At 42.4% G+C, this 13838-nt stretch overlaps 1 protein-coding gene across 1 annotated transcript in view; it reads left to right on the plus strand.

Moving 5' to 3' along the window:
* Nucleotides 1-13838, plus strand: part of palm2akap2 (palm2 and akap2 fusion) — a 240210-nt gene that overhangs the window by 81988 nt on the left and 144384 nt on the right. Inside the window, exon 2 of the mRNA XM_041186767.1 lies at nt 7877-7922. Within this exon, the coding sequence (XP_041042701.1) occupies nt 7877-7922 (46 nt within the window). The remainder of the gene's footprint in view (nt 1-7876; nt 7923-13838) is intronic.

Genomic DNA, 13838 nt, shown 5'->3' on the forward strand with positions numbered 1-13838 from the left:
GGGAGGGCAGCCCTTGGGACCACGCTACAGCTTCAGGATCAGGGGTGGAGTTTTCTTGATCAGACACCCTGTGGCCCACAGAGGTCATCCACAGCTGTAAGGACTGCCCCAACAGTAAAACCACCTACTTCCCTCACCAGCTACCAACCACTCGCCAGGCCTGCCTGAGTGACCCCAACCCCACTTAACTTGGTCCAAGGCCAGTGTCCATGATGTTGTTCCTGGTTGGGAGCAGTCTTAGCAGTGGCCACCACTCCCAGTGGCGCTGCTAGGACTGAAGAGCCACTGGCACTCCGATTGCCTGGCAGCTCTTGGAGGCAGGATCTCATCCCTTAAAGGGACGGGAGCCCCAACGCCAGGCAGATAATTTGCCGAAAAATGGGATCGGGGTCCCCGAAACGGCCGAGGCAGGGTTATCCATGGCTTTCCAGCCTACCGTCAGGACCATCACGATACCATCAAAATTCAGTCCCACTGCGGAGAGAGAAACAGCATTAACATTTCAGGTCAATGAAACACCTGGCAAAACTTCTAACGAAAGCCTGAAATGTTAACTCTCTCCCTACAGAGGCTGCCTGACCTGCTGAGTATTTCCAGCATTCTAAAGGGGTGATTTTCACCCACGTCACTCGCTGCATTAAGGTTGAGTGATTTAACTAGAGCCGAAAAAAGATCATTTCTAACCGACTTGGCTGGGTCATTTGCAAAATCAGTCAGGATTTTGAATGTTCAAGTGCGATTTGGTAATATTATAATTGCTTGATATGTGTAGAACAGCACAAGCAATTCATCATTTTTATATCATTTATCCTTGTTTCTGCTAGGAAAATGGCCGGTGAATTAATCAATCACTTGTTTGAAAATGGCAGGGCTTCTGGGTACTTAAGAGCTCACAGTGTGCCATAGCAACAGCCTGTGCTTGATTCCGAGTTACTTAGCATAAGTCAGCCACTGCTAGGCACCTCCCTGTCTTCAGGGAAGTGAATACCAGATGGCAGCTACCACTTTCCGGGCATGAGTATAAAACAGAGCAGGTTTCTTATCTGTGGGCCATACAATCGCAGTGACATGTTTTCCCTTTCCCACTTCATGTCCCCTGTTCATGCTGCAATGGGACTTGTCAGGTCAGATATTTCTCTAAAGGATTTCAATAATTCCGGAGCAAATGCGATACGCAGTGGAGGGAGCAGTATGTCTCCAGTGGTTAAGCACACCAAACTGATAATCACTAGGTTATCAAGAGATGTAGAAATTCTCCTTCCACTCTCTTCCCCCTCTCCCGCAACCCCACCTCCTCGCCCCACCCCTCCCTCAGTGTAAACTGAGCACACATTAGCCAAATCCGTCTTCGGAATTAAATTCGGAACATCGTTAAATGGGATTTCTGAAACAGGGACCGGGAAATTGAATTCCTTCATCGTCTTTCAAGATTCTTCATTTTTTGGGGCCATCAAAACCAGCATACAGAAACTCAAAGCTGTGCAAAGCGACAAGAAGGGTTTAAATTTCAGATAAACCCTGAGTGGAAAGATTTGGTTCAATTCAAATAAATCTGAGGTTCCTCATTTGGATTTAACCAGGCTGCTTGCTGGTAAATATTCTTGGATGAATTGATGTCTGCCATCATTGTAAATGGACCTATTGCAAATTCCTTGTCAATAGCCTTCACTATTAAACCTGTTTTGCAGTATTGTTCCTCTCCTGTTTTAGTTTATTTTCAGATTTTCTGATCCTTCTTTAACGTTTCTTCCTATATTCCAGCTTTGCAATTTAAAAAGAGAGTATTCCTTCACTCTTTCTAATGCTGACATAGTAATTCCTCGGTGAGGAAGGTCACAATTTAGTGTGTGGGACTGAGGCCAATCGCTGGGCTCTGTCAAGCCCATGGATCTCAATTGAAGTGACAGAAGCAGCTGGATTTAACGGCTGCTAATTGGACCGACCCCTGCGCCACGCGAACACAATATGACATCAGGTCGGCAGTATGATGTAATCATGCCTGTCTCCCAAATTAAGGAAGACAAGCGTGCGCGGAAATCAGCAGCCTGCCTGCCATTTTGAAATTACTAATTAACAAGCTATTGAGTTTTTTAACAATCCAATTGTTGGCCATTTTTCCTTGCCCACTGCATTTCACAGGCACCATACATACAAACAAATGAATTAGGAGCAGGAGTAGGCCATTCAGCCCCTTAAGCCTGCCCTGCCTTACAATAAGACCATGGCTGATCTCATTGTGGCCTCGACTCCACATTTCGCCTAGCCCACTCCCAATGCCCTTTGACTCCCTTGTTAGTCAAGAACCAACTACCTCTGCCTTAAAAATATTCAATGACCCTGCCTCCACCGCTCTCCGGGGAAGAGAACTCCGCAGACTCGCGACCCTCTGAGAGAAGAAATTTCTCCTCATCTCCGTCTCCAATGGGAGGCCTCTTTAGAGGTGAAAACGTTTGGGAGTGTTTTACGGCAGCTGTGATGAGGCAACACAAGGATGCAAGCTGCTACCAGGACCATGGCTGAATGTAGTAGCAGAGTCTGCTGGTGCAAGTGGCAGCATCTGTATGATTTTTTTATTGCAAAGTTTTAAGCCTGCCATTTGAAATTAAGAAAGATTCAGAGAGCAGAGGGGCCTTTACAATTCTAGCCATGACCAACTTTCTGTTCACGACATTACCCCTCTGCTACATGACACCCTGGCAGACAATCACGATTGGATGTGAAGCTACCCCCTTTGCACCTCTAATTGGCCTCACTCACACTGGACGGCCACTAGTTAGCCTACAGATGCTTTATTCAGTGTGCTGAGATAGTGGGAATGCAAGCAAGTGAACTGCTCAGTTCCTGCTCCACCTTCCTGCACCCCACAGAGAGATGGAATATCCAGCCATCAACACTGTCACTGCCTCAGTATCCTCAGGTTTGAGAGGAAGAAGAAACAGCCTGCGTTCCCGTTCCCACTAACTATGTCCGTCAGCAGTGTTCAGTGGATAGGAGTCTCACCCCCTGAGTCAGAGGGTTGTGGGTTCCACTCCAGGGTCATGGGTACCAAGTCTAAGCCGACACTTCAGTTGCACTATTGAGGCAGTGCTGCATTATCGGAGATACCGTCTTTTGGGTGAAGTGTTAAACTGAGTCCCTAAATGCCCTATCAGCTGGACGTAAAATTTCCTGTGGTCCTATTTTGAAGAAGAACAGGGGAGTTCTCCCTGGTATCCTAACCAACATTTATCCCTCAACCAACAAGACAGATAATTTGGTCATTTACATTATTGCTCTTTGTGGGAGCTTGCTGTGCTCAAATTGGCTACCATATTTCCTACATTACAACAATGGGCTGAAGGGCCTCTTTCTGTGCTGTAAAATTCTATAACTATAATGACTATGCTTTAAAAGTACCTCATTGGCTGTAAAGCACTTTGAGACACCCTGGAGTCATGAAACACTATGAAATGCAAGTCTTTTTTTCTTCTTCCTGTACCAAGAATTCAGAAATGTTGATTACAAAGACAGTCAGAAGTCTACTTTGCAGGTGAAATGAACTCTGACCCAGAGGGCCCTTGGAGTGCACATGTTCACAGCTCCCTGAAAGTGGCTGGACAGGTAGAAAAGGTGGTTAAGAAGACATATGGGACACTTGCCTATATTAGCCAAGGCACAAAACATAAGAGCTGGAAGGTTTTGCTGCAACTGTGTAAAACACTGGTTAGGCCAAAGCTGGAATGCTGGGTGCAACTCTGGTCATCGCACTATATGAAAGATGAGGGACTAGAGTGGGTAGAGCAGCAATTTACAAGGATGTTCCCTGGAGTGGAGAATTTTAATTATGAGGAAAGATTGGATAGGCTGGCATTGTTTTCTTTGGAACACAGGAGAATAAAGCCAAGACCTAATTGAAGAAAAAATTCACGAGGGGCCTAGAGAGTGGATAAGATGGAACTACTCCTGCCGGTTGAGGGGTGCATAACACAGGATCTAGGGCAAAAAGTAAGAATTTTAGAGGGGATTCAAGGGGAATTTTTTCACTCACAGGTGATGGGGATCTGGAACTCACACACTGAAAGAGTGGTTGAGACAGAAGCTCTCATGATGTTTAAAAAGTACTTGGATATGCACTTGAAGTGCCATAACCTACAAGGCTTTGGACCAAGAGTTGGGAAGTGGGGATAAACTGGATGGTTCCTTGTTGGCTGGTGCAGACACAATGGGCTGAATGGCCTCCTTCTGTGCTGTAAATCTCAATGATTCCATGAGGTGGAAGTCTCAACCCAAACCATCGGCAATGGCAAAATGACCCAAGTGAAAAATGCTGTCCTTAGTGTTTCCATTTTCCTGATTTCTCACACTCTAAATATTAACAGGAATATAAATAAATGTTATCAGTGCTGGTATGTAGCCTTAGCAGTGCTTTCTCTCTAGCTTCCCTTTCACAATATATTTATATTTGCACTGTTAACATGCCACAGATAAATACTGAGGCATCTCTGGTGAATATATGGAGCAAGAAAGTATTCCTGAGCAAGTTATGGAAATGATGGTCCATTGCATTACCAGAATATGTTCCTGAAGTTGGTCCTCACCCCTTAGAAAGGAAAGGGGGATTACAAGTGTGTTGTAATCTTTAAGAAATGCAGCAGCCAATTTGTGCACAGCACTAGCAGTGAAACTAGACAACCTGTTTAGTGATGTTGGCTAAGGGATAAATATTGGGCTTCAGTTGAATGTCTCAACCATAAGACAGCACCTCAGTGCTCCTTCAGTACTGCATTGAAATGTCACCTTGGATTATGCACTCAGGTCTTTGGAGTGGAACTTGAACTCACAGTTATCATGCTCAAAGACAAGAGAGTGAGGATGTAAATGCATTGGAAGCAGTTCAGTGAAGGTTTACTAAACTAATACCTGATAAAAGTAAAGAACTGCAGATGCTGGAAATCCAAAACAAAAACAAAAATAAAAATACCTGGAAAAACTCAGCAGGTCTGGCAGCATCGGTGGAGAAGAGCACAGTTGACGTTTCGAGTCCTCATGACCCTTCAACAGAACTAAGTAAAAATAGGAATGGGGTGAAATATAAGCTGGTTTAAGGTGGGGGGAGGGGGGGTTGAGATAAGAAGAGCTAGGTAAAGGGCCAGTGATAGGTGGAGATAACCAAAAGATGTCACAGACAAAAGGACAAAGAGGTGTTGAAGGTGGTGATATTATCTAAAGGAATGTGCTAATTAAGGGTAGACAGCAGGACAAACAAAGTACAGATAGCTCTAGTGGGGGTGGGGTGGGGTGAAGGAATCTAAAAAGGCTAAAAGGTAGAGATGAAACAATGGATGGAAATACATTTAAAAATAATGGAAATAGGTGGGAAAAGAAAAATCTATATAAATTATTGGAAAAAAACAAAAAGTTGGGCGGGTTGTCTTATGAGGAAAGGCTGGACAGGCTAGGCTTGTATCCGATGGAGTTTAGAAGAGTAAGAAGCAACTTGATTGAAACATATAAGATCCTGAGTAGTGTTAACAAGGTAGACGTGGAAAGGATGTTTCCCCTTGTGGGAGAATCTAGAACTAGAGGTCACTGTTTAAAAATAAGAGGTCACCCATTTAAGACAGAGATGAGGAGAATTTTTTTTCTCTCAGAGGGTCGTGAGTCTTTGGAACCCTCTTCCTCAAATGGTGATGCAAGCAGAGCCTTTGAATATTTTTAAGCAGAAGTAAATAGATTCTTGATAAGCAAGGGAGTGAAAGGATATCAGGGTTAAGCAGGAATGTGAAGTCGAGGTTACAATCAGGACAGCCATGATCTTCTTGAATGGCGAAGTAGGCTCGAGAGGCCGAGTGTCCTACCACTGCTCCTAGTACGTATTATGTATGTAAGAGTGCTACTGTGTGACAAGTTAGAGGCAATCACATTAGCTTCCTAGCTGTCTGCCATCATATCCCTCCCTGCTTTGCCCCAGCTCCTCCCCTCTCTCATTCCCAGTAAGTGTTACCACCTTTTGAAACATCCCAACTATCCACCGATAGCTGTTACTGGCAGAGTAAGTGTTGGGCAAAGCTAAATTTAACAAATAACTTCAAACATGTGAAGAAATTATCCTAACTGCTGGGGGACTGGGCATCAAGAAGAAAACTAAAAAACAATACGCCACACATTTATGAAAGATTGTCATTTAATGCATAATTATTACATATCTTGCATTGTTTCCTTCACTAAATTTCCTACACAAATCTTTACAAACTGATTTCTGATCCATAAATGAGACAAACTATCTAGTTTGCCTATTGAATTTACTTAGATTAGGAAGGTTAAGGGGAGATTTAGTAGAGGCGTTCAAAAATGTGAAGCGCTTTGATGAGTCAATGCTGTTTCCACTGGCTGGAAGGTTGGGAAACAGACGGGAACTGAGAATTTTTTATGCTGCAAGTTGTTACAATGTGGAATGCACTGCCTGAAAAGTTGGTGGAAGCATATTCAGTGCTAATTTTCAAAAAGGAAAAGTGTGCGGAGCAATGGAGAAAGACGAGAAGAGTGGGACTAATTGGATAGATCTTTCAAAGAACCAGCAGAGGCATGATGGACTGAATGGCCTCCTTCTGCACTGTGTGATTCTACTTTCTACAATAATCCTCAGTGTGCTGAGAATTACGCTGACAACCAATTGAAGATTGTCAGTTGGGTTCGCAGTTTGACACATTTGCGTGTACTGGAAGCTACATATCTTAATAAACAGGGCCCTGTCCTTTGCAAACAGAAAAAACACGTACACACATTGTGCCTGTTTCAGCTAAACAAAATAAGTGACAGCCATTCACTGGTTCATTCCTCAGGGCAATGCCTTGACCAATCAGAGTCAAGCTGGCTGGTTTAAATTTCAAACAATGCTTGGCAGTTAACTGTCAGTCATCATCAACTGGTGTATTCTCCATGGCAATGGTTCTACCAATCAGATTCCACTTATCAACCAATCAGCACTCTCTTCTCACACAGTGTAAATTGTTGTTCCCTTTACATTTGGTATCCGTGCGAATTGTCCTGATGATTGCAAAACAAAAATCTTCGGCAAAAAAAATATTTTTTCAACAATACTGATTCTATTTTTCACAATTCTGAGGCTTGTTCAATAATTTATATTTTTTATTACGATATTTACAAAAAGGCATAATAACAGATATAACAAAAAGGCATGACAGATTATTTTAGGCTCTTGAACTCAGCGAGTGATGTCAACAGTAGGAGCTTGTCACGTCCAGAAAGGAGTTACCGACTTATAATCACACAGAAGGAGTTCTAACAAAGTGGAAGTTGGCAACAGATCTGGAAAATGAGCAGAAAAGATAAAGGGCTGACTGAATTATTTTTAGAGTGATTCCTCATGGGTGTTCATGTTCCCTCCCTTTCTCTTTTTCATACAAACTATAGCTGCAATCTCTTGCCTGCCATACATACTGTGGCACATTCCCACACGCGGGTCATTGCTACACACCTCCCAACGGCGAGGCCCCCTCTGCCATAACCCTAATCTAGGAGGAGCAAACACCCAGAGGCACGTCAAAGCAGAAAAATGATAGACATGCCAGCTATCCCTCGGCTCAGCTCCTTTTCATTGCACATACAAGGCTTGTGACAGCAGTGTGGAGAAAATGCCGTTACATTACAACTGAAGCAAGCATTGACCCAGTGATTGAAATGAGTCTTTACAGTACATCTAATCGGCAGTAACACCCAGCAGAAAGAACTCCTACCCAGCTCCCACACTCGCCCCCCTTCCCCTCCCCAACCCCCCACCCCCGCCTCCCACCTCCACCTCCCCTTTTTTCAATCTACCTGAGTGCTATAGCTACGGTCTGTTTTGTGACTACACTGTTCTGTATCCCTCTTCTAGGATGGCAGAGGCTGAACTGCAGAAGCAAAGACTCCAAGCCATAGCAGTAAGTCAATTCTCTCTTTCTCCTTTCTGGCAGATTTGTAACTTTTCAGCTCATTCAGCCCATGTGGCAAGTGCCTACCTTTTTGGGAGACAGAGCTGGGAGGAGGCAGGGCATTAAAAGAAGCCAGCTGGGACGTGAATGTGCCTGTATCAGGCACCTTCATTGGTAGGCCATAAGAATCTCTAACAATCTTTGTGTTAAAATGTTCTCTCGTCTGGCATGGTGAGCAGAAGCAGGTCGTGACTATTATTTGAGTGTTGCTGTTTGACTGCTCCTGCCTAGTTGTTGTTTTATTCTATATTAACGTTCCTTGCCCAGAGGTAATCAGAGCCTTTTCTTTGAAAGAGTTGTAAAAGTAAGCTCGAATCTGAGGAAACTCTTGTCACAAATTAAAGAAAAGAGATTAAGGCAGGGGCTCAAATTTTGAGCTGGATTGCTGTGTGTGAGCGACATTTCCGAACAGCATTTACCCTGCTGAGAACAGAGCTTTAAACTTCAGACTTAGCTGCTGAGTTTAACCCTTTGAGCGCACATCAGCAGCTTTCACTGCACTAATGACCTATCACAGAAAATCAGCAACAGTCAAACTAGGATTCATTTATTAGTTCTAAATATCAAAGACTTACAGGAGCTGCGTTAAACTTTAGACCCTGGATAAGTTTTACAAAATTGTAAGCCAGTTTTGTTTTATGTCCTACATTGATTTTTCCTTTATTCCACATTTTTGATTGGAGTGCTGTCATTTAAAACATGATTATCAAAGGGCAGTTCTTAGTTCACTGCACTTTCAGAATAAAGTATAAACTGTCATTTAGAACCTGGTTGTTAAAATCATCTTGGAAAATGATTTACTGCTACATGCCAATTGTCTCTAAATAATTTTATTACTCACTTTTTTTACAGTTTTAAGTTGTGCTGTGCTATTGTACATTTGTGTACATCGGTATGCAAAAGGTTCCTTTTGTTTGAGCACTATTGCAATGCTGAAACTGGAAACTATGGTTTATGGGGATTTTCAGGAAGGAACAAGGAAAGATAATAGTCCAAAAGTCGGAAAATCGAATGTTATCCACCAATGTTGGGCGGTTTCTTTATCAGCACTTGCTGTTTCTCCAAGATCCCTGCTCTCTGACCTCTTGCATATCGCCAATTTTAATCACTCCTCCATTAGTGGCTGTGCCATTAGAGGCCCAGGCCTTAAGCTCCGGAATTCCCTCAATTCGCCTCACTGCCTCGTGACCTCTCTCTCCTTCCAGACGTTGCTTAAAATCTACCTTTTAAACCAAGCTTCTGCTCATTTGTCCTAATATCTACTTATGCGGATTGGAGCTTGATGTTTTTCAGTATTGGCCCCGTGAAGCGCTATATAAATGCAAAGTAGTTGGTGCTGCTTTGGCTACAATTGGAAAGGCGCCGGTTTTGTTTCCCTTCAGCCGAGTTCTCATTGTGAGTCTGCAGTAAGCCTGTAGTTTGTAGGTGATAAGTGCTTTGAAGACAAAGGTTAACACTTCGCGTCCAAAATGATAGGCCTTGCTGGAGCTACCAGCCCTCCCCATTGAGAAGGGGCTAGAATCATTGTGAACTGGACCGAGCAGCGATCACTGAGGGATTGGACACTGGGGTAATTTCTCTTATGGTTCTTCGCCAGAAGAGAGAGCAGCCTGATTTTGATCTCCATCCTGAGATGTTGACACAGGTGATCTTAATTAAAAGCACAGCTACTTTGCGAGGATGAATAATCTCACTACAGAGAGAACGGGTTGGGTGGGAGGAGCCTTTGGGAATGTTTAATAATAGCAGCTTCTGTGATTGGGACAACTAGTTAGCAGGGGTGGAGGTCGAGGGCGAACGGGGCTGTAAAGTTGAGAGTCTTACCAAATGTCCTCAAGCTTCAGCTGTGTGACATTTGCAAGGCCTGTAGATGTGGTATCCCATGTCTCTAAGAATTCAGTTCTTGGGGCAAAGGTTTCCTGCAAAAACAGTCGATTGGAGGCCATGTGAAATTCCTTTGACATACAAATGTGGAAGCAGCGTTAGAGTATTTTTAACTAGGCTCAATTTTGACTTGTGTACAAAGTTGTCCTGAACTGTAAGAATCCAGCTGTTTCCAATCTTCAATGAAAAACAATAATGGCCTAATCACGCATCTCAACACCAAGCTGCCCAATATTCAATTAATATTTTGTTTTATAACACTCAACTCAAACTTAATGAAATTTTCATGATTTATTATAATAGATGATGTTGTCTCTTGAACTATCATTAGTATTTTCATGGCAGATGTACAACAAAATGGAAATGTATTTTGAAAAAAGTTGCACTTCAATTCTTACAAGGTTGTTGAAAACTAGATGTGTGATGACATTGTAGGCTAGAGGTTGTTGGCAATATAATCAAATGGTTAAAATATTCCTATGATTTTGCTGTGTTCAAGGACAATGTTGGGATTGTGTAACCCGTGCTAATACATGGGTTATGCCAACTAATCAATGATCCTGAGTGGATCCAAAGTGCTTATTTATATGAAGCAAAACAAATCATACAGCACAGAAAGGGAGGCCATTCAACCCATCTGGTTTCTGCCAGCTCTTTGGCAATGATAAAAAATAAAATATAAAATAGATAATGCACGAATCTCAGTAGTTTGCATTAATAAAAGTTCTGACACTGTAATACTCATCCGTATTATGGAGTAAATTGGGATGCAAATCCCATGCATGCACAATTAAAGATGGCTATCGGGAGGTTGCTGCCCCAAGTTGTGCTGCTCTTCCACAAGCATTACTCATCAATATCTTGCCGAGAGACTAGGGTTTGAAATCTTTATAAGGGCTTTAAGTTGCAGTACTTACCCAATAAACACACTAGAAAAAGTTAGGGCTCATCCCTTCAAGTTTAAGTTCATTTTTAATGGCATTGTAAGTCTTAATAACTGCCAAACAACCTCTCTTGCCCTGAAAATGTACTTTGGCAAGTGTGGAATTTTATTCTTTCCTATTTGAATTACTGGTAGGGATTTTAAAACATTTTTTTTATTTTCTCTCTCTTTTATCTCTCCCTCTTAATCTGATCTTTCCTTCCCTCTCTTCATTTAGCTTTCTTTAAATGATTTCACATTGAATTAAATATTTAAACTTACACTCCCTGGTTCAGGCTCTGCAAGCCTCAGCAAATTTGATCACTTGAGGAGAGCTGCATGGCTTGCACAGTTCATATGAGTCCCAGATCATCTGTAGAAGATGCTACACTATTTTGATTCTGTGTGTCAAGTTGCAGTGTAAAATCCCAAAGAAAGTCTGTAGTTTAAGTGTAACGAACGTTGAGTGACATTTGGTTCACATCTGGCCACTAAATCTGGCCACGTGTCAGAAAGAAGTAATCACTCACTAGTCCTGACAGTAGTCAGTAGATCACATAGTTTTGGGTGAGGTAGGGGGTGTACATATTGTGTAATGCAGATGGTAGCACAACTGAGCAACAGCCGACTGGTTAGGCCAGGGAGTCTTTTCCTGTCTGTCATCACTTGGATGTTTGTAAAGCTGTCCTCTTTTAATTATGCTTAAATTTCTGCTGGGGTTTCAGAAATTCAGTGCCCCTCTCCCTCCCCCCCTCTTTGCATTCCAGCCTCACTCTCAATTGTAAACAGTGCATGCTCTAACTGCACGTTCCTGAGCTTAATATTCTCGGATTTAAATTTGTTATCCCACTCGCTTTTAGGATAGAGAAGGTCCTTTCTTTGATGCCAAACGTTTCCCAAAGGAAAATTCCAAGAGGCCAGTTATATCTTATTAATTAAAACAGTTTCATGCCATAAATGTAGTGGGTTGCGTTGATGAACTTACTGTTGCCTCTGACCTGTGAATGATTGAAACAGATCCTGCTTGGTCTATAACATTGTGTTGATGACACACGCCATGATTAATGTGAAAATCAGATAGCAGCTCAGAGACATGTCTTGAGTTATGCATGCCTGGAACTTGCTGATCTATTCACACCTCTATGCTTCAGCAAATGGTATTTCACCCTTATCCTCATTATTTTTAAGAACTTGCTGGATTTGCATATTAATTGTCCATTTAACGCATCGCAGAAAATAAGGCCAATACTTAATAGCATTCACGTACCCTTTAAATTATGTCATCATTGTTAATACATTGTTGAAAAAAGAGACATGTTGTCAAAACTTCTACAGCATGCCTCTTTTTTCAGCAATGTTAATGTTAGGCTGCTTGCTGCCAATGCCACACATGTGAGTTGTATGTACGTCCACCATCTTTATAGGGGGCAATGTGCAGCCGGGCACATGCATGGCCGCCATCTTTATAGGGGGCAATGTGCAGCAAGGCCATCACTGGCCCTAGAATTACAAATATTGTAATGCTAGCAGAATCAAGTTAACACTTTTAACAATCCCCTCCATCAACAGCTCATCCCGAACCTCTCAGACAGGGCTGGAAAGAGCAAGGAGATGAAATGTGGGGTGAGAGAGAGAGAAAGCAGGAGAGACAGAGACAGGGAAGTGACTGCACCCCCGAGTGCTCGCCACCCCCATGGGGCTCAGGAAGCATGGTATTAGTTGAAATTTCAGACCAGCCATTTAATGAGTTCAGCGGATGGACTACCTGGCTGCATCTTTTTTTTTTGAGTGGCAAAAATCATTTTGGGGATACATGGGTAATGAAGTAAGATTCATTATTACAAGCTTGAAGCCTGCCGAAAAGAAGCTGTCACCATTTATAAGGGTGGATTTCTGTCTCCTGCAAATGATGTTATTGAATTCTGCGCATGCACTGACAAGTGCGCATGACCAGACAGGCATCAGTGGTCATCTTGCACTGCCATCTTGCTCTGGCAGGAGATACAATGTTAATGTAACTTTCCCGGTCCAGAAAAGGAACAAGCTAAGCTGCAATTGCTTTCCTGAATGGAGTAAATTTTGGAGATTTGTAAAATATCTAATTTGGTAATGCAGAACTTGAGTATTGCCAATTCCCTTTTGAAACTTGCTGTTGAATCTTCTTCCATTGTTCTTTCAGACAGGGCATTCCAGAACACAGCAAATAATTGGCATAGGAAGTTAACACAGATAAATGTGAGATAGTACATTTTGGCAGGAAGAATAGGGAGATCACTTATTACTTGGAAGGCATAAGTCTAGGTGGGGTAGAGGAACAAAGGGATCATGGAGTACAAATACATCAATCATTAAAAATTGTGCCACAGGTTAGGAAATCTATTAAAAATAGCAAACCAAGCACCAGGTTTTATTTCCAGAGGGACAGAATCGAAAAGTAGGGAAGTTGTGCTAGACCTATTGAACCTTGATTAGACCAGACTGAAATGTACTGTGTGCAGTTCTGGTAGCCATGTTATTAAAAGGGTGTAGAGGCACTGGAGACAGTGCAGAGATGATTTACAAAAGCAATACCAGAAATGCATAGGTATACATATCAGGAAAGGATGAACAGTTGGGTCTCTTTTCTCTTGAAAAAAGAAGGCTGGGGAAATGGCTTGATCATGGTCTTTAAAGCCGGAGCAAAAGCATAACTCGAGGTCGTCAAACATAAGATAGTCACCAAGAAATCCAATAGCGAGTTCAGAAAAAACTCTGTTACCCAATAAGTGGTAAGAATGTGGAACTTGCTATTACAGGGAGGGTTATGGCAAATAGTATCGATGCTCTTAAGGTAAAGCTAGTCAAGCACATGAGAAAAAAGGGAATAGATCATTACAATGATAGATTTGGATGATGAAAATCAGGAAGAGGCATGAGTGGAGCATAAATACTAGTATGGGCTGAGTGGGCTGAATGGCCTGTTTCAGTGCTGTATATCCTATGTAAACATGCAGTGTAAAAATGAATGTTGTGGGGGGAACATTTTTCCTGGCATCACCTTTGATTCTTTTACAAATCAT

The sequence above is a fragment of the Carcharodon carcharias genome, chromosome 4 (assembly GCF_017639515.1).
Source record: "Carcharodon carcharias isolate sCarCar2 chromosome 4, sCarCar2.pri, whole genome shotgun sequence".
Taxonomy (NCBI): domain Eukaryota; kingdom Metazoa; phylum Chordata; class Chondrichthyes; order Lamniformes; family Lamnidae; genus Carcharodon; species Carcharodon carcharias.